This window comes from Syngnathus leptorhynchus, chromosome 5 (assembly GCF_054491065.1).
Source record: "Syngnathus leptorhynchus isolate UIUO chromosome 5, UIUO_Slep, whole genome shotgun sequence".
NCBI lineage: Eukaryota > Metazoa > Chordata > Actinopteri > Syngnathiformes > Syngnathidae > Syngnathus > Syngnathus leptorhynchus.
The window spans coordinates 3,421,344-3,447,495 of record NC_141199.1 but is presented as its reverse complement, the minus strand read 5'-3'; the positions used below and the strand labels follow the sequence as shown (position 1 = coordinate 3,447,495).

The window sequence follows — 26,152 nt, the reverse complement described above, 5'->3', positions numbered from 1 at the left end:
GCCTGATGTAACATTCAGAGTTATTCAAATAAGTATCACCTGACGTAAAATTCAGTTTTTCTAATAACTATGACATAACACGTTTATAAAATCATCTGTGTCACTCCAATTCATTAAATCCATCGATTGTCCTTTATGTAAACAATGCCGGCCGAGTGCGCGCCGCTGACAGCGGTTGCACTTCAAATTATTCCACAGGCCCATATAACGATATATAAATTATATATCAAATAACTATTATATAAGCATTAACATTATCAAATCCTCTGTGTCACTCCAAATCATTAAATCCACCGATCGTCCTTTATGTCAACAATGCCGGCCAGGTGCGCGCCGCTGACGGCGCTTGCACTAGAGATGCACCGATCCGACTTTTTCAGTTTCGATACCGATGCCGTGGCTTTGCGTATCGGTCGATACCCGATACCGATCCGATATTATGGTTGACTTAACAAGCTACATACCTCTACATGTGGAACAGAAAAGACTAAAGGCAACGGCATCAGGCATGACTACACAGTTCTTTCCTAAAACAAAATGTAACAAGATAAAGCAGATTAATGCAATGAACTATTTATTTGTAACAAAAGTTGTGCAACAGCAGCAATAAAGTGTATCAGCATTTAAATTCAAGTAAATTAGGATACAAACTTCTTAAAAAAAATACACTGCACTGGGCAAATATAGAAAGGGTGATCAAGCACACAGTAACCAAATATTAAAAGAAATAGTAAACATGTAAACATTAGGTGCGTTAACTGCTGTGTAGGTCCACCTCCCGCTCTCTTTGATCTGCTCAACTGCTGGAACTCCTGGTGCTTCGTTGCGTGGTGTTTCTGGAGATGCTTAATTAAATTTGTAGTACTATAACTGGCAGTACTACCACCACCCCTGGCAACATTAGCTTTGCAGACATTACAAACTGCCGTCGAGGTAGTTGGTGTGTTCAGTTTAAAGTACCTCCACACAGCTGACTCTTTCGTTCGCTCCATGTTTGCGTTTGTTTAGAAAACTCTCGTGGCATGCGGCACGCGTGCTGCTGACGTATGACGTAGCCCCAATAGATTAAGAAATAAATCGGCCCACAGATCGGCTGCATTTTCCGATACCCGATCCATCTATTTTGTTGATATCGGGGCTGATATCCGATTCAGATATCGGATCGGTGCGTCTCTAGCTTGCACTTCAAAATATTCCACAGCAGAGCATGGAGGAGATTCCAGGAGACAGGCAGTTACTCTAGGAGAACTGCACAGGGCCGTAGACGGTCCTCATCCCATCAGCAGGACCAATATCCGCTGCTTTGTGCAAGGAGGAACAGGTTGAGCACTGCCCGAGCCCTACAGAATGACCTTCAGCAGGCTACTGGTGGGAATGTTTTTGCCCAAACAATCAGAAACAGACTTGACGAGGGTAGCCTCAGGGCACGACGTCCTGTAGTGTGCCCTATGCTCACTACTCAGCACCGTGGAGATCGATTGGCATTTGCCATAGAACACCAGAATTGGCAAGTCTGCCACTGGCGCCCTGTGCTTTTCACAGATGAGAGCAGGTTTACCCTGAGCACCTGTGATAGACGCGAAAGGGTCTGGAGAAGCCAAGGAGACCGTTATGCTGCCTGCAACATCATTCAGCATGACCGGTTCGGTGGTGGGTCAGTGATGGTCTAGGGAGGCATTTCCATGGAGGGACGAACAGACCTCTACAAGCTAGAGAACGGCAGTCTGACTGCCATTAGGTATCGGCATGAAATCCTTGAACCCATGGTCAGACCCTACGCTGGTGCACTAGGTACTGGGTTCCTCCTGATCCACGACATTCCCGGCCTCATGTGGCAAGAGTATGCAGACAGTATCTGGAGGATGAAGGAATTGACACAATTGAATGGCCCTCACAATCACCTGATCTAAACTCGATAGAACACCTTTGGGACAATGTTTCGGTCCATCAGACGCCGCCAGGTTGCTCGTTAGACTTTGCAGGAGCTCACTGATGCCCTAAGACAGATCTTGGAGGACATCCCACAAGACACCATCCATCGTCTCATTAGGAGCATGCCGCGACGTTGTCAAGCATGCATACAAGCATGTGGGGGCTACACAAAATGTTGAAAAGAGTTTTGAATTGCAGACATTGAATTTAGGCAAAATGGACGAGCCTGCCACATAATTTTTTCACTTAGATTTTTGGGGTGTCTATATACTGAGCCCTCTGTAGGCTGAAAACCTTTATTTCCATCAAAAGATGTGGCATCCTTTTGTTCCTGAGACATTCATATCAGTATAGATATCCACCTTTTTTTTCACCATTGAAATCTGATGTGTTTTCAAAGTGTTCGTTTAATTTTTTTGAGCAGTGTATAAATTACCGTAATCTTCGGACTATAAATCGCTCTGGAGTATAAGTCGCACCAGCCATAAAATGCTCAATAAAGTGAAAAAAAACATATATGTCGCACCGGAGTACAAGTCGCACTTTTGGGGCAAATTCATTTGTCAAAATCCAACACCAAGAACAGACATGAACCAGCAACAACAGGCTAAACGATACGGTATGCTAACGTGACATATACACAAACAAGACAAACAAGAGTTCAACGAGCCAACAACTACTGAACTGTAACAATAAAAACATATACAACACGAAATGAAATATATCATGTAACTATAACATAAATAAGTTTTTCAAACCTTGTGTCACTACAAATCATTAAATCCTTCAAACGTAGGGCCCCAAGTCATCTTCGTGATCCCGTGATCAAATCCTTTGTCCTTTATGTAAACAACCGCCGCGCCGTGGCTGACGTCACTTGCAGTTCAAATGACAGTAATCCCTTGCTACATCGCGGTTCGTTTATCGCGGTTTCACTACATCGCAGATTTTTGAATTTTGAAAATTTGTGAAAAAATTCACATAAAAGTCGCTTAGTCAATATCAATTTGCTGACAGCAGCAGATGCACTTCACCATAGAAACACATGTCAGGATTACCTTGCTCTTGTCTTGCCCCTCCCGTCTCAGCCAGTCGGTCAACAAGCTCTTCCCGAAGCTGCTGCTGTTGTCTGGGTGGCAGCCTCCACAGTGCCTGACCCATCTGTATGGTAGTAGTATGAGGCAGGTCAGTTGGAGTCAATGATGCACAGTAATCCATTATCTGCACCGCAAACCAGGCTTTGCTGTTGTGCCTATAACGGCTGTCTGAAGCCTGTCCCAGCAGACTTTGGGCAGTGGGCAGGGTACACCCTGAACAGGTTGCCAGCCAATCGCAGGGTACACATAGACAAACATCTACTCTTGTCTTTGTGTGCCATGGGATTGGCCTCAGACGGCACTGCCTTAAAAACCGACATGAGTGTGTGAAGGATATCACCAAATGGGGTCAGGAAAACCTCAGAAAACCACTGTCAGTAAATACAGTTTGTCACTACATCAGTAAGTGCGGGTTAAAACTCGACCATGCAAAGCAAAAGCCATTTATGAACAACATCCATAAACGCCACCGGTTTCTCTGGGCCCGAGCTCATGTAAAATGGACTGATGCACAATGAAAAAGTGTTTTGTGGTCTGATGAGTCCACTTTTCAAATTGTTTTTGGAAACACTGAACGTCGTGTCCCCCGGACCAAAGATGAAGCGGACCATCCGGATTGTTATTAACGCAAAGTTCAAAAGCCAGCATCTGTGATGGTATAGGGGTGCATTAGTTCCCATGGCATGGGTGACTTACATTTCTGTGAAGGCAACATAAATGCTGAAAACCACATACAGATTTTGAAGCAACATATGCTGCCATCCAAAGGACGTCTTTTTCAAGGACGCCGCTGCTTATTTCAGCAAGATAATGCCAAGCCACATTCTGCACGTTAAAACAGCGTGGCTTCAAAGTAAAAGAGTTCTCCAGGTTCTCCCCTGGCCCGCTTGCAGTCCAGACCTGTCTCCCATTGAAAATGTGTGGCGCATTATGAAGCGTAAGATACGACAGGGAAGACCCCGAACTGTTGAAAAACTGAAGCGGTTCATCAAACAAGAATGGGAAAGAATTACACATGAGAAGCTAAGAGAGTTAGTCTGCGCCGCACATGCTGACGTCGGACCCGTTGTAATTTGCATTTCTAATTATTCCACAGACCCATATAATGATATATAAAGAATATTTCAAATAACTATCATATTTCAGCAATATTATCAAACCATCTGTGTCGCTCCAAATCATTAAATCCATCGATCAAATTCCTCGTTCTTTATGTCAACAACGCCGCACGTGCGCTGCAGAGATCTAGTATATAACTATATTGTAGCGTTAAAGTACCAGGAAAGACGTGGGTTTGGTAAACGGCTTTTTATTTAACAAAACAAGAGTTTAACGAGCCAACAACTACGAAACTTCCAGCCACGGAGATGGAAGAGAGCTCCATAGAATAGGAGCGGGCGTGCGTAAAAGCCATGTCCGAGCCCCATCCTCCGTCGCTGGACAGCCACCCGGCTGAGCGCCGACCCCCGACTTCCATCCACGGAGGTGGAAGAGAGCTCCAAAGAAAGGAGCGTGCGTGCGTAAAAGCCATGTCCGAGCCCCATCCACCGTCCCCGGACAGCCACCCGGCTGAGCGCCGGCCCCCGACTTCCATCCACGGAGGTGAAAGAGCGCTCCCATCGAGAAGGATCGGGCGTGCGTAAAAGCCATAATAGTTTTTCAAACCTTCTGTGTCACTCCAAATCAATAAATCCTTCAAACTCTTCATCCTCCGTGTCACTTACAAACAAAGCCGCTAATGATGCCGGTAGTACGTGGGGGCCCTTCGTCATCTTCGTCATCCCGTGATCGAATCCTATGCCCTTTATGTCAACAACCGTCGGGCGGCACGGGTGACATTACTCGCAGTTCAAATAACAGTAATCCCTTGCTATACATCGCGGTGCGTTTATCGCGGTTTCACCACATCGCGGATTTTTTAATTTTGAAAATTTGAGAAAAAAATCACATAAGTCGCTCCTGAGTATAAGTCGCCCCCCCCACCCAAACTATGACATAAAACGCGACTTATAGTCAGAAAATTACGGTATAAAATATAATATAATATAAAATAATATATTATAATATAATATAATATATAATATAATATAATTGTAGCTCATTACAACGTGTGTCGATGTGACGGCATTACATCAAAATAACATTTAACCAGCAGTCAAATGTGGTTGAATTGTGACATTCCATTGCTGCTTTGCTCATTTAGGACCCGGAAAACTAACTTATTATTGAGGCTGAATGGTTTGCCATCAGTTTGTGATTTCAAACTGAAGCCCACTTGCGTTGGACAATGATCTAAGTCAATTTCTGGATGGTTGATTTAAAAACATTTTTAAAAAGTTTTTTGAGTGGACTGGTCTGGACTTGAAATGCAAAAACCCATTGGTAAATTAACAAAAAAATCCTGCATAGAAGAATATCTTTTCAGAGGTGTGAAAGTCTCATTGGCAGTTATACTTAACACTTGATTTCAGATGTTGCTCCTGAGCATGACCCACTCCATCATTAGATTTAGAGGTTAACTACATTTCCCCAATGGGTCAGGTAGCTTTGAATATTATTATTTTTTAAATTAACACAAATCATCATTTACCATATTGGCCTGAATATAAGACGATATTTTTTGCATTGAAATAAGTGGGGGTCATTTTACATTCGGGGTCTAGACATTAGACGCCAGATATCTTTAAAGTGAAGTTACATCACCGCGCCTTAAGTCTCACGTGGGTTACCTCAGTTTATCGTGATTGTTGGAGCTTGTGCACAGCGGTAAGTTAAAGGTTGCAGGTATCGACTGAGTATGTTTCTGTGATCGTGTGGGTCTTTGACACAAAGTGAGTATATACATTTCATTGTACCACTGTAGTGCCGTTTGTCCGATCGCGGTTTGCTTTGTGTGCGTGCTGTTTGATTGACAGCTCCGTCCAGTTAAGAGGGTTTGGGTTCGTTTCACCACCGGCACTCCCTGTGTGGAATTTGCATGTTCCCCCCATGCCTGCGTGGGTTTTCTCAGAGAACTTTGGCTCCCTTCCACATCCCAAAAAACATGCATGGTAGGCTGATTGAGCATAGGCGTGAGTGCAAGTGGGGATGGTTGTTCGTCTCTTTGTGTCCTGCGATTGGCTGGCAACCGGTTCAGCGTGTCCCCCGCCTACTGCCAGATGATTGCTGGGATAGGCTCCAGCACGCCCACAACTCTCGCGGGAACAAGCAGTACAGAAAATGGATGGATAGTATTGTACAGAAACATGAAGATTTTAAAGTGTCTTAATTCAAACTAATATTTGTTTCAAATGTCTGTTTACTACATGTGGATGATTTTTTTTGTTTACATTTAATTCAGTAATACAGCAGACAATTGCAATATGAGGGCATGATAAATGTGTTGCAGAAAAAATATCCACCCATCCATTTTCTTCTGTTTATCCAGGGTCGGGTCGCGGGGGCAGCAGCTTTAGGAGGGACTCCTAGACTTCCCTCTCCCCAGCCTCTTCATCCAGCTCATCCCGAGGGATCCCAAGGCATTCCCAGGCCAGCTGAGAGACATAGTCTCTCCAGCGCGTCCTGGGTTGTCCATGGGGTCTCCTACCTGTGCGACATGCCCGGAACACCTCCCCAGGGAGGCGTCCATGAGATCCTGATGAGATGCCCGAGCCACCTCATCTGGCTCCTCTCAGCGTGTCGGAGCAGCGGCTCTACTCAGAGTCTCTCCCAGGTGACCGAGCTTCTCACCTTATCTGAGCCAACGTCAATTCCAATCTCTCGGAAGCCTTTACAGCAGAGGAACTCAGTGAGGCCATGAGCAAGATCAAGCCGGGCAAATCCCTAGGCCGTGACAACATCCACCCGGAGTTCGTCATCCACCAGGGCCCAACAACATCTAGATGGCTTAGTCCTTTCTCCACATCATGCTACCGGAGGTTAAAGGTCCTGAAGATCTGGCGTAGGGGCTCTGTGATAGCTCTGCTGAAGCCAAATAAAGATGCGGAGGACCCCAAGTCATACAGGCCCATCTCACTGCTGAGTGTCCCATTTAAGATCTTGGAAAGAATGATACACAGCCGCATAGAGCCAGAGGTGGACTCACAGCTCCCACGGGAACAAGCTGGTTTCTGTCGAAGAAGGTCAACAGAAGACCAGATTACCTTACTCTCCCAAGACATTGAGAACAGCTTTCAGGATAAGGAGAAAGCTAGAGTGGTATACCTGGACCTAACTGCCGCATATGACACCGTGTGGCACTGGGGACTCCACCTGAAGCTGCTGAGGACCATAACGGACCGGCACATGATGCAGTACATCATGGAGACGCTTTCCAACCGCAGCTTTACTCTCCAAACCAGCAGTGGGTAGTGCAGTAGGCTCCGGAGACTGAGGAGCGGGGCACCGCAGGGGTCAGTTCTCTCACCAATGCTATATAACATTTATACACTGCTCAAAAAATTTAAAGGAACAGTTTTTTTATCAGGGTATGGCATGAATTCAATTACACTTTTCTGATGGTTTTGGTCAGGCACGTGGCAGAGGGGGTTGTTAATCACTTTCAGCTGCATTGGTGTTGATGGAATTAACAACAGGCACACTAGAGGGGCAACAACGAGATGGTCCCCAAAACAGGACTGGTTTTGCGGGTGGAGGCCATTTCAAGCTCCACAAGTGTTGGCTTTAGCAAGAGTCATTATCACGACTGGAAGCATGAGGCGATTTCTTAACCCTCTTGAAGTTGCGCAGATTGTCCAACTCCTCCAGGATGACACATCCATGCGTGCTGTTGCAAGAAGATTTGATGTGTCTCCCAGTACAATCTCCAGAGCATGGAGGAGATTCCAGGAGACAGGCAGTTACACTAGGAGAGCTGCACAGGGCCGTAGACGGTCCTCATCCCATCAACAGGACTGATATCCGCTGCTTTGTGCAATGAGGAACAGGTTGAGCACTGCCCAAGCCCTTCAGAATGACCTTCAGCAGGCTACTGGTGTGAATGTTTTTGCCCAAACAGTCAGAAACAGACTTCACGAGGGTGGCCTCAGGGCACGACGTCCTGTAGTTTGCCCTATGCTCACTACTCAGCACTGTGGAGGCCGAATGGCATTTGCCATAGAACACCAGAATTGGCAAGTCCGCCACTGGCGCCCAGTGCTTTTCACAGATGAGAGCAGGTTTACCCTGAGCACCTGTGATAGACGTGAAAGGGTCTGGAGAAGCCTATGAGAGCGCTATGCTGCCTACAACATCATTCAGCATGACCGGTTCGGTGGTGGTTCAGTGATGGTCTGGGGAGGCATTTCCATGGAGGGACGAACAGACCTCTACAGGCTAGAGAACGGCAGTCTGACTGCCATTAGGTATCGGGATGAAATCCTTGTTCCTCCTGATCCACGACATTCCCGGCCTCATGTGGCAAGAGTATGCAGACAGTATCTGGAGGATGAAGGAATTTACACAATTGAATGGCCCTCACAATCACCTGATCTAAACCCGATAGAACACCTTTGGGACATAATGTTTCGGTCTGTCAGACGCCGCCAAGTTGCTCGTTAGACTTTGCAGGAGCTCACTCATGCCTTTAGACAGATCTGGGAGTACATCCCACAAGACACCATCCATCGTCTCATTAGGAGCATGCCGCGACGTTGTCAAGCATGCATACAAGCATGTGGGGGCTACACAAAATGTTGAAAAGAGTTTTGAATTGCAGAAATTGAATTTAGGCAAAATGGACGAGCCTGCCACATCATTTTTTTTACTTAGATTTTTGGGGTGTCTATTTACTGAGCCCTCTGTAGGCTGAAAACTTTTATTTCCACCAAAAAATGTGGCATTGTTTTGTTCCTGAGACAAACTGTCCATATTAGTATAGATATCCAACTTTTTTTTTCACCATTGAAATCTGATGTGTTTTCAAAGTGTTTCTTTCATTTTTTTGAGCAGTGTATATACGATCTACCGGACACAGCATCCAGAAAGTATGGCTATGCAGACGACCTTGCCATCACGCTGAGCCGACTAACGTGGAAGGCGACGGAAGACGGCCTGAATGAAGACATGCGCACCATGGTAGCATACCTTTCGAAAGTGGCGTCTCCAGCTCAGCGTTGGAAAGACTGTTGCTGCGTCATACCACCTCAGCACCAGGGAAGAGAGAACTTGTAGTAAGCATTGAGGGCAGACGCCTGAAAGTTCAACAAGTCCTGAAGTACCTTGGTGTGCGTCTGGATCGGACCCTATCCTTCAAATGACACCTTGAAGAACTGAAGGCAAAGGTGACATCCAGGGTTGCACTAACCCTAACCCTTGATGGAACAACTTGGGGAGCCTCTGCTAAGATCTTGCGGATATCAACTCAAGCGCTGGTCTTCTCTGCAGCTGCGTATTGTGCCCCAGTTTGGAACAGAAGCCCCCATGCCAAAAAGGTGGATGTGGCAATTAACAACACCCTCTGAACTATAACAGGATGCCTGAAGCCCACCCCTGTGTCCCTCTTGCCTGTCCTTGCGGGAATAGCGCCGGCCAACATTCGTCGAGAGGCTGCCACCCTTGTTCTCGCCAGGAAGGCAAAAAATAACAACTGGCACATCCTGCACAGCACCACAACAACTCCAGCTCCACCAAGCAGACTCAAGGCGTGCCACCCCTACAACATGGTAGCACATGAGATGTTCAAATCCATCCTCTGAGGACATCTCCAGAGATGCTTGGCTGGCAGCAGCTTGAAAGCAGGAGTGAGAGGCAGCTGGTCCCTTCCTCATGCACCGTTACATCAGGGAACCAGGAGATGGCGCCATAGGAAGAGACGAACTACCTCGCTAGCAGTGGACCGCACTGAACCGGTGTTGGGCGCTTCAACACATCTATGCGGCAGTGGGGACTGGCGGACAGTGCGGCATGCGAGTGCGGCGTCCCCGAGCAGACAGCCGACCACATCATCAATGCCTGCCCCCATATAGACCACCCTCGGAGGCCGGCCTCTTTGACCTGGGACCAGAGATGCTGGCGTGGCTCCACAACACCAAGTTGGAGCTCTGACGTTACATGAAAGAAGAAGAACCACCCTCGGAGGCCGGCCTCTTTGACCTGGGACCAGAGATGCTGGCGTGGCTCAACAACACCAAGTTGGAGCTCTGACGTTACATGAAAGAAGAAGAACCTTATCTCTTAGGGAGGGCCCAGACACCCTACGGAGGAAACGTTTTGGTCGCCTGTATCCGGGACCTCGTTCTTTCGGTTACGACCCATCGCTCATGACCATAGGTGAGGGTAGGAGCGTAGATCGACTGGTAAATTCACGACGGACCGGTACAGAGTCTGCATTACTGCCGACACTGCACCAAACCGCCTGTCAATCTTGCGCTCCATCCTGCCCTCACTCGTGAACAAGACCCCAAGATACTTGAACTCCTCTACTTGGGGCAGGATCTCATCCCCGATCCGGAGAGGGCATTCCACCCTTTTCCGGCTGAGGACCATGGACTCGGATTTGGAGGTGCTGACACTCATACCAACTGCTTCACACTCGGCTGCGAACCGCTCCAGTGAAAATTGGAGATCTCGGCTTGAAAAAGCCAACAGCACCACGTCATCTGCAAAAAGCAGAGATGCGATGCTGAGGTCCCCAAACCGGACACCCTCAACGCCTTGGCTGCGCGTAGAAATTCTGTCCATAAAAATTATGAACAGAATTTGTGACAAAGGGCAGCCTTTGAGGAGTTTAACCCTCACTGGGAATGAATCCGACTTACTGTCGGAAATGTGGACCAAACTCTGGCATCGGTGATATAGGGACCGAACCACCCTTATCAGTTGGCTCAGCACCCCGTACTCCCGAAGCACCCTCCATAGAACCCCCAGAGGGACACGATCGAACGCCTTCTCCAAGTCCACAAAACACGTGGACTGGTTGGGCGAACTCCCATGGCCCTCGAGGATCCTGCCGAGGGTGTAGAGCTGGTCCACTGTTCCACGTCCAGGACGAAAGCCACACTGCTCCTCCTGAATCCGAGGTTCGACCTCCCGACGGAGCCTCCTCTCCAGGGCTGAGGAGTGTGATTCCCCTGTTATTGGAACACACCCTCCAGTCCCCCTTCTTAAAGAGGGGAACCACCACCCCAGTCTGCCAATCCAGAGGCACCGTCCTCGATGTCCATGCAATGTTGTAGAGGTGTGTCAGCTATAACGGCCCCACAACATCCAGAGCCTTTAAGAACTCCGGGCGGATCTCATCCACCCCCGGGGCCTTGCCACCGAGGAGTTTTTCAACTACTTCAGTGACTTCGACCCCAGAGATTGGAAAATATAACTCCCAAAATTCTTCTATAAGTGGGGATGAAACTGCGTATAAACCCTTTTACGAAAAACAAATGTTGGCGCCTCAAAATGAACATGTAGAAAAATATTGGGGGTAAGAAATATCAAAGTCAAAGTCTGCTTTATTGTCAATTTCTTCACGTTAAGACACACGGTGACTAGACACATTACACAACACATACAAGCAAATAGCACAAAGAGTAAAAACAATAGATAAGAGCGATTAAAAAGTAATAAGCCAATAACCTAAATAAATAAATAAATAAATAAATAAATGAATGAATGAATGAATAGACGAATAAGAGGAGCAAAATGGAGCAAGCGTGCATACAACCAACAGCCAGAATATACCGCAAACGTACAGGACGCTATGCAGCCGAGGGTGGAGGGGGAAGAGAGTTCAGGATCCTGACAGCTAGGAGTATGAAGCTGTTGGTGAGTGTGGTGGTGCGGGAGCGCAGGCTCCTGTACCTCTTCCCAGAGGGCAAAAGATCAAACAAAGAGTGAGCGGGGTGACTCACATAACATACAATCGCGGTCGCCTTGCGGGTGAGATGGGAGGTGTAAATGTCCTTCAGGGAGGGGAGTGAAGCACCAATTATCTTACTAGCCGTGTTCACTACATGCCAAAAAGTGAATCTACAGGTGCCAAATTATGAGTATGCATGGATCTATTGTATTGTGATATCATCAATTAATTATTTGATGATCATTTTTGGTCATGAACAAATTTCCTACTGTTTCATCTCGAATAAAACAAATGAATAAATAAATAAAAAAATCAAGAAAACAGTACATTGGCAGTTTTAACTCATTTTCTATGCTATCAAAATGGAACTATTTGTGTTTTGTTATCATTAAGAAAACCAATCTACAATTTCCCATTCGTATATTTAAATGGGTGGTTCGGTGGTGCACTGGGTAGCACGTCCGCCTCACAGTTAGGAGGGTGCGGGTTCGATTCAACCTCCAGCCCTCCCTGTGTGGAGTTTGCATGTTCTCCCCGTGTTCGCGTGAGTTTTCTCCGTGCACCCCGATTTCCTCCCACATCCCAAAAACATGCTTGGTAGGCCAATTGAGCACTCCAAAATTGTCCCTAGGTGTGAGTGCGAATGGTTGTTTGTCTCTGTGTGCCCTGCAATTGGCTGGCAGTTCAGGGTGTCCCCCGCCTACTGCCTGATGACGGCTGGGGTAGGCTCCAGCACGCCCGCGACCCCGGTGAGGACAAAGCGATACAGAAAATGGATGGATGTTTAAATGGTCGAGAGTATTGTTTTCAGAATTGGAACTACGTAAGTTATACTGCTGCATAAATATATACCACAGCTCCCAAGTGACTAACACATTTCAATTAAATTATTATTACTGTGACTATTGATTTGATTTGTTTATTTATTTAAGTACATAGTCAACACACTCATTTCAACTTCATTTCAAATTTTGTTTTCCATGACTTTTCAAAAAGTGGGCTGAAGTTCTCGTCCCATCCCGATATCAACCAAGGATTTCACTGCCAGACTCACAATCTACATATCTACAGTACTACCTATACCACCACCATAACCAATAAACAAGGAAGAAACAAAATAAACTGAAATTTGACACATAACATATGGTTTGAATACAGCAATGACAAGTTAACTGGAAGTTTGATAACGATTGATAGCAGTTTGATTTGAATACAGACCTGCGTGAAGCTGGCCCCCCACCCCACGCAAAATTTAAGGAAAATAGTCTGTTTCGTTTGTGCTACGTTTGTGCTGGTTTGTGCCCAGAAAAATTTCGTTTGTGCAGCAATGATTTTTGAGTTATAAAAATTATTTTATAGGTCATCCAGACACAAACGAAGCACAAACCAACGGTACCATTTTGGATCCATTTGGAGGAAAATGGGGGGCTGAGTGACGTCATCGCTATAAAAGAAAAAAGGCTAATATCTATGAAACCGGAGCAGCACAAACAAAACTTTTTGCAGCACAAACGAACGGTACCATTTTGGGTTCATTTTGAGCAGATGGGGGGCTGAGTGAACTCTTAAAACAAAACAGACCTTAAATTTTGTAAAGTAATAACTTTTACTAACGATTTGATTTGAATACAACAGTAACAATTTACTAATGAATTTCGAGTTGGAGTCACAATCGTCCCCAAAAACAGGCGGCACCTGCACTGACCAATCACAGCTAATTGTCTCCCATACTGGCCTTCTGTAGCTGGACTATTTTCTTATTGAGTTCAGACATCTCAAGACGCCGCGTTCCATCATCTCTCTGGCCTCTCAGTTCTCAGCCTTTCCCAAGGCTGGAAGTCGCTCGTTTCCAAGGGCGCCAGATTTTGTTTGTTTCAGCTTACTTTACAATTGCAACCCCATGAGAATCAGAGAGAGCCAGCCGGTGACAAAGAAATGTTCAGATATCAACAGTCCTCTGAGCGCAAGGTTATTCTGTTTCAGTCTTAATAGATTTTGTATGTTAGGGGGCATGTCAAGTATGACCCCAGTTTGGCTTTCCATTTCCGTTATTCAATATGGAACTTCTGTAGGGTGTGTGTGCCGTTTGTTTTCAGTCATAAATAGAAAAGACTAATTTTGACTGACAAATTCACAAACAGTTTTCAATCACCATTAACATAGTAGTGTTTCAAAAACCAATATTATTTTCAACATAGATTGCGACTCCACCACCTGTTTTGTTGCTTCTGCATCTATGAACTTGTTCATATTAGTTGAAGTGGAATTCCGTTGACTGTAATTTCTTTGATCCACGTTTTTGGTATTGCAATGACGTTGAAAAGTTTGTCCAAAGTCTAAAGATAGTCCTGTATTTTTTCAAAGTTGTCATTTAACTCCTGCTGTTGAAGTTTTCTTACCATGTTTATGAAGTTGTTAAATTGATCTTCCAAGTAGTATTCACATTTGTCTCAATTTGAGTATTTCTCCAGCTCATCCATTGCTTTGATCAGCACTGGTTTGGTGTTTTCTGGGAATAATCTATTCAGCTTTATGTAGATTTTGCAGCTTGTCACCCAAGTGCTTTGTAATTTTCCTTGCTTTTTCAGTTGACGAGCTCACCATGCAATGTTGGCATTTTGTTTGTTGAGATTTTCGGTGATGTAGATATTGGATCCTCTTACATTCTTTCCCTGTTTCAGCAGAGCAACTTTGTGCTTAATACTCAGTAGTACCATACGATTTTTGCTCACCCTACCTCCAGTTGCCCCTCTCTTGATGACATCACTCCTTTTATATTGTTGGTCCATATCTTCTACTCTGATGGTGAGAATTTGAAATTGAAAAATTGAAATTGAAACCAGCTGGTCTTTCTTGGCATTCTCAGCTTTGAGAAATACAATTTCTTCCATCTTGGTTTCTAATCCAATCAATCGAGTCCCCATTTCCATAATACTCTTCTTATTGTCTCTGATCTCCCCTCTAGAGTGCCTTTGGGATTGTGACTCCAACTTTCTCAAAATTTATTAAACGGTCACTGTTGTATTTAATCAAACCGTTAAAACATATAACTAAATCTACTTGGCATTGCTGTATACCACAGGTGTCAAACTCAAAGCCCGGGGGCCAAATACGGCCCACCACATCATTTTATGTGGCCCGCAAAGACAAATTGTGCATCAAATTTGTGTCATTACTAGAATTGGAAATTGTCTTCACTTTTAATATTTTTTTTATTTTTTATATTTGACCAGTTTTTGCTCATCTGATTTGAAAATGAGTTATTTGTCAGTTTGTTTTGTTGCTTTTACTGTATATAATATGAGGTGCTCATACATTTATTTGGGTTGACAGTCATGATGGCCCCCCGAAAGAAGCTATGACAACAATGCGGCCCGCGAAAAAAATGACTGACACCCCTGCTGTATACAAAACAAATTGATATCAATTTTTATGCAAACTTCCAGTTCATTTGTTATTGTTGTATTGAAATCATATTCAAATTTCCAGTGAATTTGTTATTGCTGTATTCAAATCATTGCTATATAGAAATAATGTTCAAACTTCCACTTTATTTGTTATTGCTATTGCTATCATGGTCAAATTTCTGTTTTCTTTTGTTTCTCTCATTAGCAGTTCTGTAGTAATGTAAATTGTATGTTTGGCAATAAACACTTGGTTGTAATCGGGATGGGACTGGATAAGCAAAATTGCATTAACTCACTTCCCTTTTCGACAAGTCATGTAGAACAAAACGTGAACTGAAGCTTCAATAAGCGTGTTGTACTTGCCGAAATAAACAAAATCAAATCAGCCTTCACGGCCATGGCTCTGCCTCCTTCGCCAGCAACGTCAGCTGTGTTGCATAAACAATCCTCGACTGTTGTAAACAGGAACATTGGAAGGTACAGTACCATAAGTAGGTAGACGCGTAGTCCCAACTCCCGTCCAATTGAAAACGACGTGCACGTCACATGTACATCCTATTTGTAATTCTATTGGTTATAGGCGCTATCACTCGCTCTCAATTTGACGACTTAGCATCGTAAACTATCTTTCTAGAAATTGTGTCGATTTATGGAGCGATTTCTGAATCAAAGGTAATTTAGTTGGTTAGATTTATTTAGTACGAATTGGGAGGCTTCTGTAATGAATGGTGGATGACATTAAAACATGAGACACCTACCTGAGTTCAAAGATTCCTGTTAGGGGATCACAGCTCGGCTTGCACACGAGCACAGCAGTTAAAATTGCCTTGGTGTGAGATTTATTTGGTTGACATTTCATTCAGCCACCTAAGAATAAATAGACCCACGACTCCGCGATTAAAGCAAACGTTTCTTGGTTCTTGAGTTGCCCTCCATTCTGCCGACTAGTGTTGGCTCCTGAGTGAACGATTCGTTCAAAAAAGAAACGAATCTTTTCAGTGAAAGAGAGTGAACAAATCACTTCCGAAAGTGATTCGTTCTTTTTTCAGTTTATATGACTTCAACCAGTTAGTGTCAGTAATGCGTATTGAAGCTGGTGCCACCTCGCCATAAAACAAAACAAAGAAGAAAATGACGTAACTTCCCGTTCAACAACGAACGAATCAGTGAGTGAACGAATCAGTGAGTGATTTGCATTTCCGGTTCATCGCGAGAACGGATCAGTGAGGGAACGAATCTTGACTTTCCCGATTTCCCGTTCGCGAACGAGTCATCCGATTTACATATAGGTTTTAAATAACTTGTATGCATGTATATGCCTAAATATTGTTATCCAATATATCGACTGCAGTTTCACATTAGATTGCTGGTTTGAGGTGTACTTTTATGATGATTAATATGGTTTATGATTATTATTATTATTACGATTATTATTAAACGTTTATGTTATAACTTGTCTGGTGTTTTATTCCTTGTTTTTATATTCGCCAATCAAAACATAAAACTCTGACATTTGGTTAACTGCTTTATATGACAATATGTATACGTGTTTTACGTTGTTATATGAGTTGGTGCCCCCCAAAATAAAAAGATGTCGGCATAAAGGTTTTTTTAAACCTTTTATTCAAACATAAACACATTTGGTATATTAACACCATCAATTACGAGCCAACAAATACAAAATTAAAACATCAATGTCGGCATAACGTATGTTGGCTGGCAATGGCATAGCAGCAATGCTGTCTGTCACCCACTCACTCCTGAAGACCAATCAGCAGCGCCAGCGAGCGTTAGATGGAGGAGGGACTTTACGAGTCAGTGACGTAATTTCCCGTTCACGAACGAGTCGTGGATTGCATTTCCCGTTCATCAACGAACGAATCAGTGATTGAACGAATCAGTGAGTGATTTGCATCTCCGGTTCATCACGAGAACGGATCAGTGAGGGAACGAATCCTGACTTTCCCGTTCGCGAACGAGTCAATGGGTGAACTGCCTTCCCGTGCATCAACGGATCAGTCAGTGAACGTGTTGCGTCTCCTTGCGTGAACTATGTAAGCAAGATGGTAGATTTACGATTTACTTATAGTAGATTTTATCTCACGTGTATGCATATACACGTGAGATAAAATACATAAGATACATTATGCATATGCCTAAATATTGTTATCCAATATATCAACTGCAGTTTCACATTAGATTGCTGGTTTGAGATGTACTTTTATTATTATTATTATTATTATTATTAAGTCAAGTCAAGTCAAGTTTATTTGTATAGCCCTAAATCACAAGCAGTCTCAAAGGGCTTCACATAGACAATCAATTGACAATAATTCTCAAAGCATCCCCTGATCTTAGGCTCCCAAAAGGGCAAGGAAAAACTCAAAAAACCCCTACAAGGGGAAAAATGAGAAACCTTGAGAAGGGACCAAAAAGTGGATGCCCAGGCCAAAGCCAAGAGCTGTCGGAGGTGCCTTCGATTGTCCTGGCAGTGTCCTCCAGGAGGGTATTCCACTGCAGTTCCCTCATGGTGAATTGGTCCACGAGAATCTAGATAGCCATCGTCAGCATGGGTGTCACCTAACCACCTCCCCAGCCGGGGAGGGGTGGGGGAGTGGGGTCGGGGAGAGGTTAAAGGCCACATCATAGAAATACGTCTTTAAACGTGTCTTAAATGTTTCTACTGAGGTAGCAGTTCTAATATCCTTTGGCAGGGCATTCCAGAGCTCTGGAGCCCGAATGGAAAATGCTCTAGCCCCTGCAGACATTTTCTTGGCCCTCTGTGTCACTAAAAAACTAGCGTTTTGCGAACGAAGGTTACGAGACGGAACATAAGGAACAACTAAGTCGACGAGATATGAAGGCGCTAAGCCATGCAATGATTTATAGGTTAACAAAAGAACTTTGAAGTCACATCTTAAATGGACCGGGAGCCAATGTAAATTGGCTAATATTGGGGTAATGTGATCAAATATTCTTGTCCGTGAGAGCAGCCTCGCAGCAGCATTTTGCACTAACTGTAGACTTTTGATGCTGGACTTGGGAAGACCAGAGAATAATGCATTACAGTAGTCCAGGCGCGACGTGATAAATGCATGTATAATAATTTCGGCATCACTGGTCGAGAGGATTGGGCGAATCTTAGCAATATTACGAAGGTGAAAAAATGCTATTCTGGTTATATTTTTAATATGCTGTTGAAAGGAGAGCGTTTGGTCAAATATTACCCCGAGATTAGTTACAGTATCACTCTGAGTGATAATACGGCTATCCAGAGTTATAGCGGTTTCCTTAAATAAATGTTGATAACGAGCTGGACCAATTATCAACATCTCAGTTTTATCTGGGTTCAGACGAAGGAAGTTGAGAGACATCCATTGCTTGATCTCTGCAAGGCATGCCTCAAGATTACAACAGTCCCGCGGATCTGTCATTGATAATGGCATATATAATTGGGTGTCATCCGCATAACATTGAAAACTAACATTATATTTACGTATTATGTCCCCAAGCGGAGTCATATAAATATTAAATAGAAGTGGTCCTAGCACCGATCCCTGTGGGACACCACACGTAACTTTATAGAGCTCAGAGGACGCATTGCCATGGACCACTCGGTGCGTCCTGTCTGATAGATACGAACGAAACCAGTCTAGTGCTGACCCCGAAATACCAACACAACCTTTAAGACGCTCTAACAAAATATTGAAGTCAACAGTGTCAAAGGCAGCACTAAGATCTAGTAGTAACAATACCGACGAAGTATTTGAATCCATAGCTAAGAGGAGATCATTAGTCACTTTAGCAAGTGCTGTCTCAGTGGAATGATTAGCTTTAAACCCAGACTGAAAAGATTCATAACGATTATTAGCGACCATGTAATCAACAAGCTGCTGCGCTACTACTTTTTCAAGCAGTTTTGCTATGAATGGGAGATTTGAAACTGGCCTATAGTTACCGAGACAGTCCGGGTCAAGATTTGGTCGCTTAAGTAGCGGTTTAATGATAGCGGTTTTAAAGGCTGTAGGCACTATCCCAGAGGAGATAGACAGATTAATTATATTTAGAACGGACGGTCCTAAGATTTGAAATAATTCTTTAAGTAGTTTGGTTGGAAGCGGGTCAAGGAAACATGTTGTTTGTTTAGCCGCACTAACTAATTGTGTAAGCCTTTCGAGGGACACGCATTCAAAATTTGAAAAGGTTATCGCATGATCATCGGCGCCGGTAATCGGCGGTCCTGACTGAGTGATCGGAATGGTCATCTTGATCTCATCCCTAATGGAGTCAATCTTCCGAGCAAAAAATTTCATGAACTCGTCAGCCGAGTGAAAGGAGCTATCGGGGGTTGGCTGGCGTAGTGTTAGCTTTGCCACCGTATCAAATAGGTATTTAGGATTGTTCTTATTGAGATTAATGACCTGCAAAAATAACGATAATATTATTATTATTATTATTGTTATTATTTTATTATCATCATTATTATTTTAATAAACATTTATGTTATAAATTGTCTGGTGTTTTATTCCTTGTTCTTATATTCGCCAAACAAAACATAAAAATCTGACATTTGGTTAACTGCTTTATATGACTATATGTATACGTATTTTACGTTGTTTTATGAGTTGGGGACCCCCAAAATAAAAAGATCAAAGATGTCGGCATGACGTTTTTTTTCAGCCTTTTATTCAAACACAAACACATTTGGTATATTAACACCATCAACTACAAGCCAACAAATACAAAATTAAAACATCAATGTCGGCAGAACGTGTGTGGTTGGCAATGGCATAGCGGCAATGCTGTTTGTCACTCATTCGTGAATCTTCGCGAACGACCAATCAGCAGCGAGTGATAGATGGAGGAGGGACTTTACGAGTCAGTGACGTAATTTCCCGTTCACGAACGAGTCACTGACGCAACTTCCCGTTCACGACCAGGTCAAAAGTCAAAGTCCTCTTTATTGTCAATTTCTTCACGTCAAGGCACACAAAGAGATCGAAATTACGTTTCCCACCGTCCCACGGTGAGAAACTGTTGCCAACAGATCAGTGTGCAGGTGTTGTATTATAGAAATAAATGTGTTAATTACCCGAGACAATTATTATTATTTTATATGGCAATGCGTCCTCTGAGCTCTATAAAGTTACGTTTGGTGTCCCACAGGGATCGGTACTAGGACCAATTCTATTTAATATTTATATGACTTCGCTTGGGAACATAATACGTAAATATAATATTAGTTTTCAATGTTACGCGGATGACACCCAATTATATATGCCATTATCAATAACAGATCCGCGGGACTGTTGTAATCTTGAGGCATGCCTTGCGGAGATCAAGCAATGGATGTCTCTCAACTTCCTTCGTCTGAACCCAGATAAAACTGAGATGTTGATAATTAGTCCAGCTCGTTATCAACATTTATTTAAGGAAACCGCTATAACTCTAGATAACCGTACTATCACTCAGAGTGATACTGTAACTAATCTCGGGGTAATATTTGACCAAACGCTCTCCTTTCAAAAGCACATTAAGAATATAACCAGAATAGCATTTTTTCACCTTCGTAATATTGCTAAGATTCGCCCAATCCTCTCGACCGGTGATGCGGAAATTATTATACATGCATTTATCACGTCGCGCCTGGACTACTGTAATGCATTATTCTCTGGTCTTCCCAAGTCCAGCATCAAAAGTCTACAGTTAGTACAAAATGCTGCTGCAAGGCTGCTCTCACGGACAAGAAAATTTGATCACATTACCCCAATATTAGCCAATTTACACTGGCTCCCGGTCCATTTAAGATGTGACTTCAAGGTTCTTCTATTAACCTATAAATCATTGCATGGCTTAGCGCCTTCATATCTCGTCGACTTAGTTTTTCCTTCTGTTCCGTCTCGTAACCTTCGTTCGCAAAACGCTAGTCTTTTAGTGACACAGAGGGCCAAGAAAATGTCTGCAGGGGCTAGAGCATTTTCTATTCGGGCTCCAGAGCTCTGGAATGCCCTGCCAATGGATATTAGAACTGCTACCTCAGTAGAAACATTTAAGACACGTTTAAAGACGTATTTCTATGATATGGCCTTTAATTAACCTGTAGTAGCCGATTCGGCTGGAGTTTGTTTTTGCTCCCTCTCCCCGACCCCACTCCCCCCACCCCTCCCCGGCTGGGGAGGTGGTTAGGTGACACCCAAGCTGACGACGGCTATCTAGATTCTCGTGGACCAATTCAGCATGAGGGAACTGCAGCGGAATACCCTCCTAGAGGACACTGCCAGGACAATCGAAGGCACCTCCGACAGCTCTTCGCTTTGGCCTGGACATCCACTTTTTGATTTCCATATTATGTATTTTATGTGCCCTCTTTGCATCCATTGCAGCCTGGTGATCCTGAAAGGGGGATCCTTCCATCTGTGGTCCCTTCTCAAGGTTTCTCATTTTTCCCCTGGTAGGGTTTTTTGAGTTTTTCCTTGCCCTTTTGGGAGCCCAAGATCAGGGGATGCTTTGAGAATAATTGTCAATTGATTGTCTATGTGAAGCCCTTTGAGACTGCTTGTGATTTAGGGCTATACAAATAAACTTGACTTGACTTGACTTGATATAATAATTTGGAGGTGGGGTTGTTTCGTTGTATTGTTTGATGTGTATGGGTTGTTTCCACGGGATGTATAAAACATTTTTTTTTTAAAAGTGAGAAATTGGATCAGTGCGGGAGGGAGAGACGATTCGTTTAACGATTCGTTTGAACGAATCTTTTGAGTGAACTGATTATAAAGATTCAGTTCGCCTAAAAGAACTGGAATTCTCATCACTACTGCCGACGTCATTATCTGATGTTAGGCCCTCCTCCTCTCAGTCGCCCCCCTCCCGCTTCCTAGGTTATCACAACTCCTATACTTTTTTTTTTTACACATAAATCCGTTTAAACCTATTTGAACAAAGATACAATATTTGAATTTAAAAATAAACATCACTAAACGTCACGTGACAAGAGAAGCCAATGGATTTTGGTCTGTTGGTAACCCCGGTCAAAACACAAGTTCTAATTCCGCGTTGTCATTCAGACACGGTGAAAAGAGTCGGTTAACCTAAAATAAAATTGCTAAGGTAAGCATTTTGGTTGGTAACGTTATCATATGTGCTATTTTTTTATTAGAAACTATAGCTGCAAAAAATGACATAACGCTATTTATTGACGTTGAACAAGGCGAGAATGCTGCCCACGGGGGATGTGCAAGGCTGTCTTCGTAAATTGGAAACTCTCTTACGAATCGTCAAGTACCCTGGACATGTCGACTACAATGGGTAAGAGATCAACTCTTTATCTTGTCTTGGGGGCAACGTTGCCATAAACGACTTTCAAAAAGTAAATTTAAACATTGAAGGTTTGGCGTTTTTACAGGATACATTTTTTTAAATTGTGTTTATTTTCTTGATGTGGCCAAATCTCTTTGGCATAAAGACACCCTAATCATTACAGACTTTGATTGCATGGTAACTGGGTTGAAGCACGGTGCAAATATGTGCCGCCAGAAATTAAATTTGAACAAGTTATGTTTTAATTTGAATCGATCAACTTGAATTATTGCATTGAAAAACTGAATTTGAATTTCGGCAATTGAATATGTGTTCGTCGTGAAAAACAACGAGAAACACAAAAGATTAAATATTTATTTAAAATCCTACACTGTTTACAATCCAGCTCATTCATTGCCATTTACGTCACCACCAAGGAAACAGCAGTGGTTCCTCAATGACTAATGTTAATTGTTTTGATTAGTATCACTTGATCAAGTCTCTTCTAACATTTCATTCTAATCCATAAATAAAAACATGTATCATATCAGTATGATGTCTGCATTGGACAGTACTCTAGGCTTCATTATTGGTACCGTATCAGAAGTGGAAAAGTTTAGAATTTGACTTTTGCGATTCGCACAAGACATGTTCTCAAACTTGCATTCCGGTAAAGCTCATTTTATTTTTAAACAATTTCAGTTTTTTTATTCAGTTTATTTAGGTTTATCTTCATTTGTGCATAAAGACCACGTTGCTCTTTTACCTTTGATAATTTTATAAAGCAGCAATATTGGATTCAGATACAGATGATCTGAAATGTTACTTCAAAATAAAATGCACACTCATAAGGTGTGGTATAATTCTTTATAGAATAACTGAATTATATCAGGGCAGCATAATGTAGAGCTGGTTAACACGACCGCCTCGCAGTGCAGAGGTTGTGAATGCGATTCCAGTTCCGGCCTTCCTGTGTGGAGTTTGCATGTTCTCCCTGTGCCTGCGTGGGTTTCCTCCAGATATTCCGTTTTCCTCCCACATTCCAAACACCTGCATGGTCGACCGATTGACCACTCCACATTGCCCAAAGGTGCAAGTGTGAGTGTGCATGGTTATTTGTCTATGTGTGCCCTGCAATTTGCTGGTGACGGGAGTCAGCTGGGATACGCTCCGGCACGTTGTGGGCCTATTACACTGAATTACTTTAACAGTTTGGTAAGTGGCTTAACACTTGGCAAAAACACTTAGCAGACAAAGTCTAGCTTAGCAAGCCATGCCAATGCGACAGTGATTGGTTTGGTGTGGAGTTGCATTTCAAAGGCAGGGCAAACTTGAGCAAACACAGTTCAAATGAACCAATCAGTGAATATGTGACGTTGAGGGGGGGAAAATACATTTCTTTTTTTGAAATAATGATTCGATGGGTTTATAGTCTTTTCAAACTGGGTTTAATGCCGAATGAAACAAACTCCCTCTCGCAGGCGCATGCCATTTGTGATGTAGGACAGGAAGGACACATCATAGCAAGTAAATTACCGTAATTTTCGGACTATAAATCGCATTTTTTGTCATAGTTTGGGTGGGGGGGGCGACTTATACTCTGGAGCAACATGTGATTTTTTTTCACAAATTTTCAAAATTCAAAAATCCGCGATGTAGTGAAACCGCGATAAACGAACCGCAATGTAGCAAGGCATTACTGTCATTTGAACTGCAAGTGATGTCACCCGTGCCGCGCGGCCGTTGTTTACATAAAGGGCAAAGGATTCGATCACTGGATGACGAAGATGACGAAGGGCCCCACGTACTACCGGCATCATTAGCGGCTTTGTTTGTAAGTGACACGGAGGAATAAGAGTTTGAAGGATTTAATGATTTGGAGTGACACAGAAGGTTTGAAAAACTATTAGGGCTTTTACGCACGCCCAGTCCTTCTCGACGGGAGCTCTCTTTCACCTCCGTGGATGGAAGTCGGGGGCCGGCGCTTGGCCGGGTGGCTGTCCGGGAATGGTGGATGGGGCTCGGACATGGCTTTTACGCACGCCCAGTCATACTCTACGGAGCTTTTTTTCACCTCCGTGGCTGGAAGTTCTGTAGTTGTTGGCTCGTTGAACTCTTGTTTTGTTAAATAAAGAGCCGTTTAGATGGTTTGATAATATTGTTTTGATATGATAGTTATTTGAAATATACTTTATTTATCATTATATGGGTCTGTGGAATAATTAGAAATGCAACTTACAACGGGTCTGACGTTAGCATATGTGGCGCATACGCAGCATTGTTTACATAAAGCACAATCGATGGATTTAATGAATTGGGGTGACACAGATGGTTTGATAAACGTCTTATTTATGTAATACTTACTTGAATAACTCTGAGTGTTACGTCAGGCCCGTTCTCAACTCCTCGTTTGTGTATATGTCACGTTAGCATACCGTATCGTTTACCCTGTTGTTGCTGGTTCATGTCTGTTTTTGGTGTTGGATTTTGACAAATAAATTTGCCCCAAAAGTGCGACTTATACTCCGGTTCGACTTATATATGGTTTTTTTTTCACTTTATTGTGCATTTTATGGCTGGTGCGACTTGTACTCCGGAGCGACTTATAGTCCGAAAATTACGGTAATTTGATTTGTCAGTTTATTTTGTGCCGAGCCGTGCTGAATGGCCCTCCCCACCAGTCCAAATTGCTGAGACAAAGTCCATTGTGTAATTCATACATGTCCTCACAGATGTCAGTGAAATGCAATTCTGATGTAAAATCACCAACATACATAGAGTGGGTCTCAAATGTTACATTAATTAATGCATGTTTAACCTTAAAATATACCTTAAATATAATTATTTTCTGAATATTGTTAGTTCCTTTTGTTTGTGATGTATGTCATTTCTTCCTGGTGGTTCTATTTAATAATTTCAAATCCATTTCACATCAGCCTTTCCAAAGGAGACCCCTCAGCTTTTCTGCCAATTTTGAGCTTCAGTCTCACCACATTCTCTCCACCTTTTGCTGAACAACTAATGGCAGCTGGACTGGAGCTGGCAAGCAAAAGTGACCTGAGATTCACTGACACACTCTATAAGGTACCCCTCTCTTAGCATCTTATATATTTATATTTCTTCAGTTGGTTACACCAGCCACATCATTTGGTCACACTCATTTTGCGTCCGTGCGTACCTACCACCTGTTCATCTCTGGAGGTAGATTGGGCTCAAACATTTTGTATTTGAAAAACCAAAACTCGTACTTGGAAATAAAATAAACTTTGAAACTGAAAATAAATGTGTTGGGCTTGAATCTTGAAAAATAAAACAATTTATTCAAAATAAAAAAATATGAAATGTTTTTTTCGAGTTAAAAATAGTTTTGCTCCGCTTTGGTAATAACTTTGAATAGTAATTTTTGAATAGTCTTTTTTTTTTTTTTTTTCAGTTTTCACTTCCATTTATTTTTCAAGATTTTAACTCATTTTTTCCTTTTAGTTGCATGTTTTATATTTTCAGCCTTTGTGGTTTCCTTTCCTCTAATTAATTAATCAGCATCCTACCTCTCCTTTGCATTCAGGAATTCCACATCGGTGGTTGATGTTAACCCGAGTCACACCTGATGCAATGAAATTCTGTAATATATTAACTTCATATTTATC

At 43.1% G+C, this 26,152-nt stretch overlaps 2 protein-coding genes across 8 annotated transcripts in view; one reads left to right on the top strand and one right to left on the bottom strand.

Moving 5' to 3' along the window:
• The window catches only part of fbxo8 (F-box protein 8), a 47,988-nt gene extending 31,683 nt beyond the window's left edge, over window positions 1-16,305 (bottom strand). The window contains exons 1-2 of one of the 4 annotated variants that reach the window (XM_085912969.1): window positions 15,965-16,305; window positions 2,991-3,093 (exon numbers count right to left, since the gene is read on the bottom strand). In XM_085912969.1, the coding sequence (XP_085769095.1) occupies window positions 2,991-3,093 (103 nt within the window). In that variant the 5' untranslated portion in view covers window positions 15,965-16,305. The other 3 variants (XM_085912966.1, XM_085912967.1, XM_085912968.1) reach the window with 3 other exon arrangements.
• Window positions 16,306-22,041: 5,736 nt separating this feature from the next.
• Window positions 22,042-26,152, top strand: part of cep44 (centrosomal protein 44) — a 28,964-nt gene continuing 24,853 nt past the window's right edge. For 2 of the 4 annotated variants that reach the window (XM_085911857.1, XM_085911854.1), the window contains exons 1-3: window positions 22,046-22,316; window positions 22,417-22,514; window positions 25,442-25,589. In XM_085911857.1, the coding sequence (XP_085767983.1) occupies window positions 22,423-22,514; window positions 25,442-25,589 (240 nt within the window). In that variant the 5' untranslated portion in view covers window positions 22,046-22,316; window positions 22,417-22,422. Of the gene's footprint in view, window positions 22,317-22,416; window positions 22,515-25,441; window positions 25,590-26,152 lie in introns of all 4 variants that reach the window. The other 2 variants (XM_085911856.1, XM_085911855.1) reach the window with 2 other exon arrangements.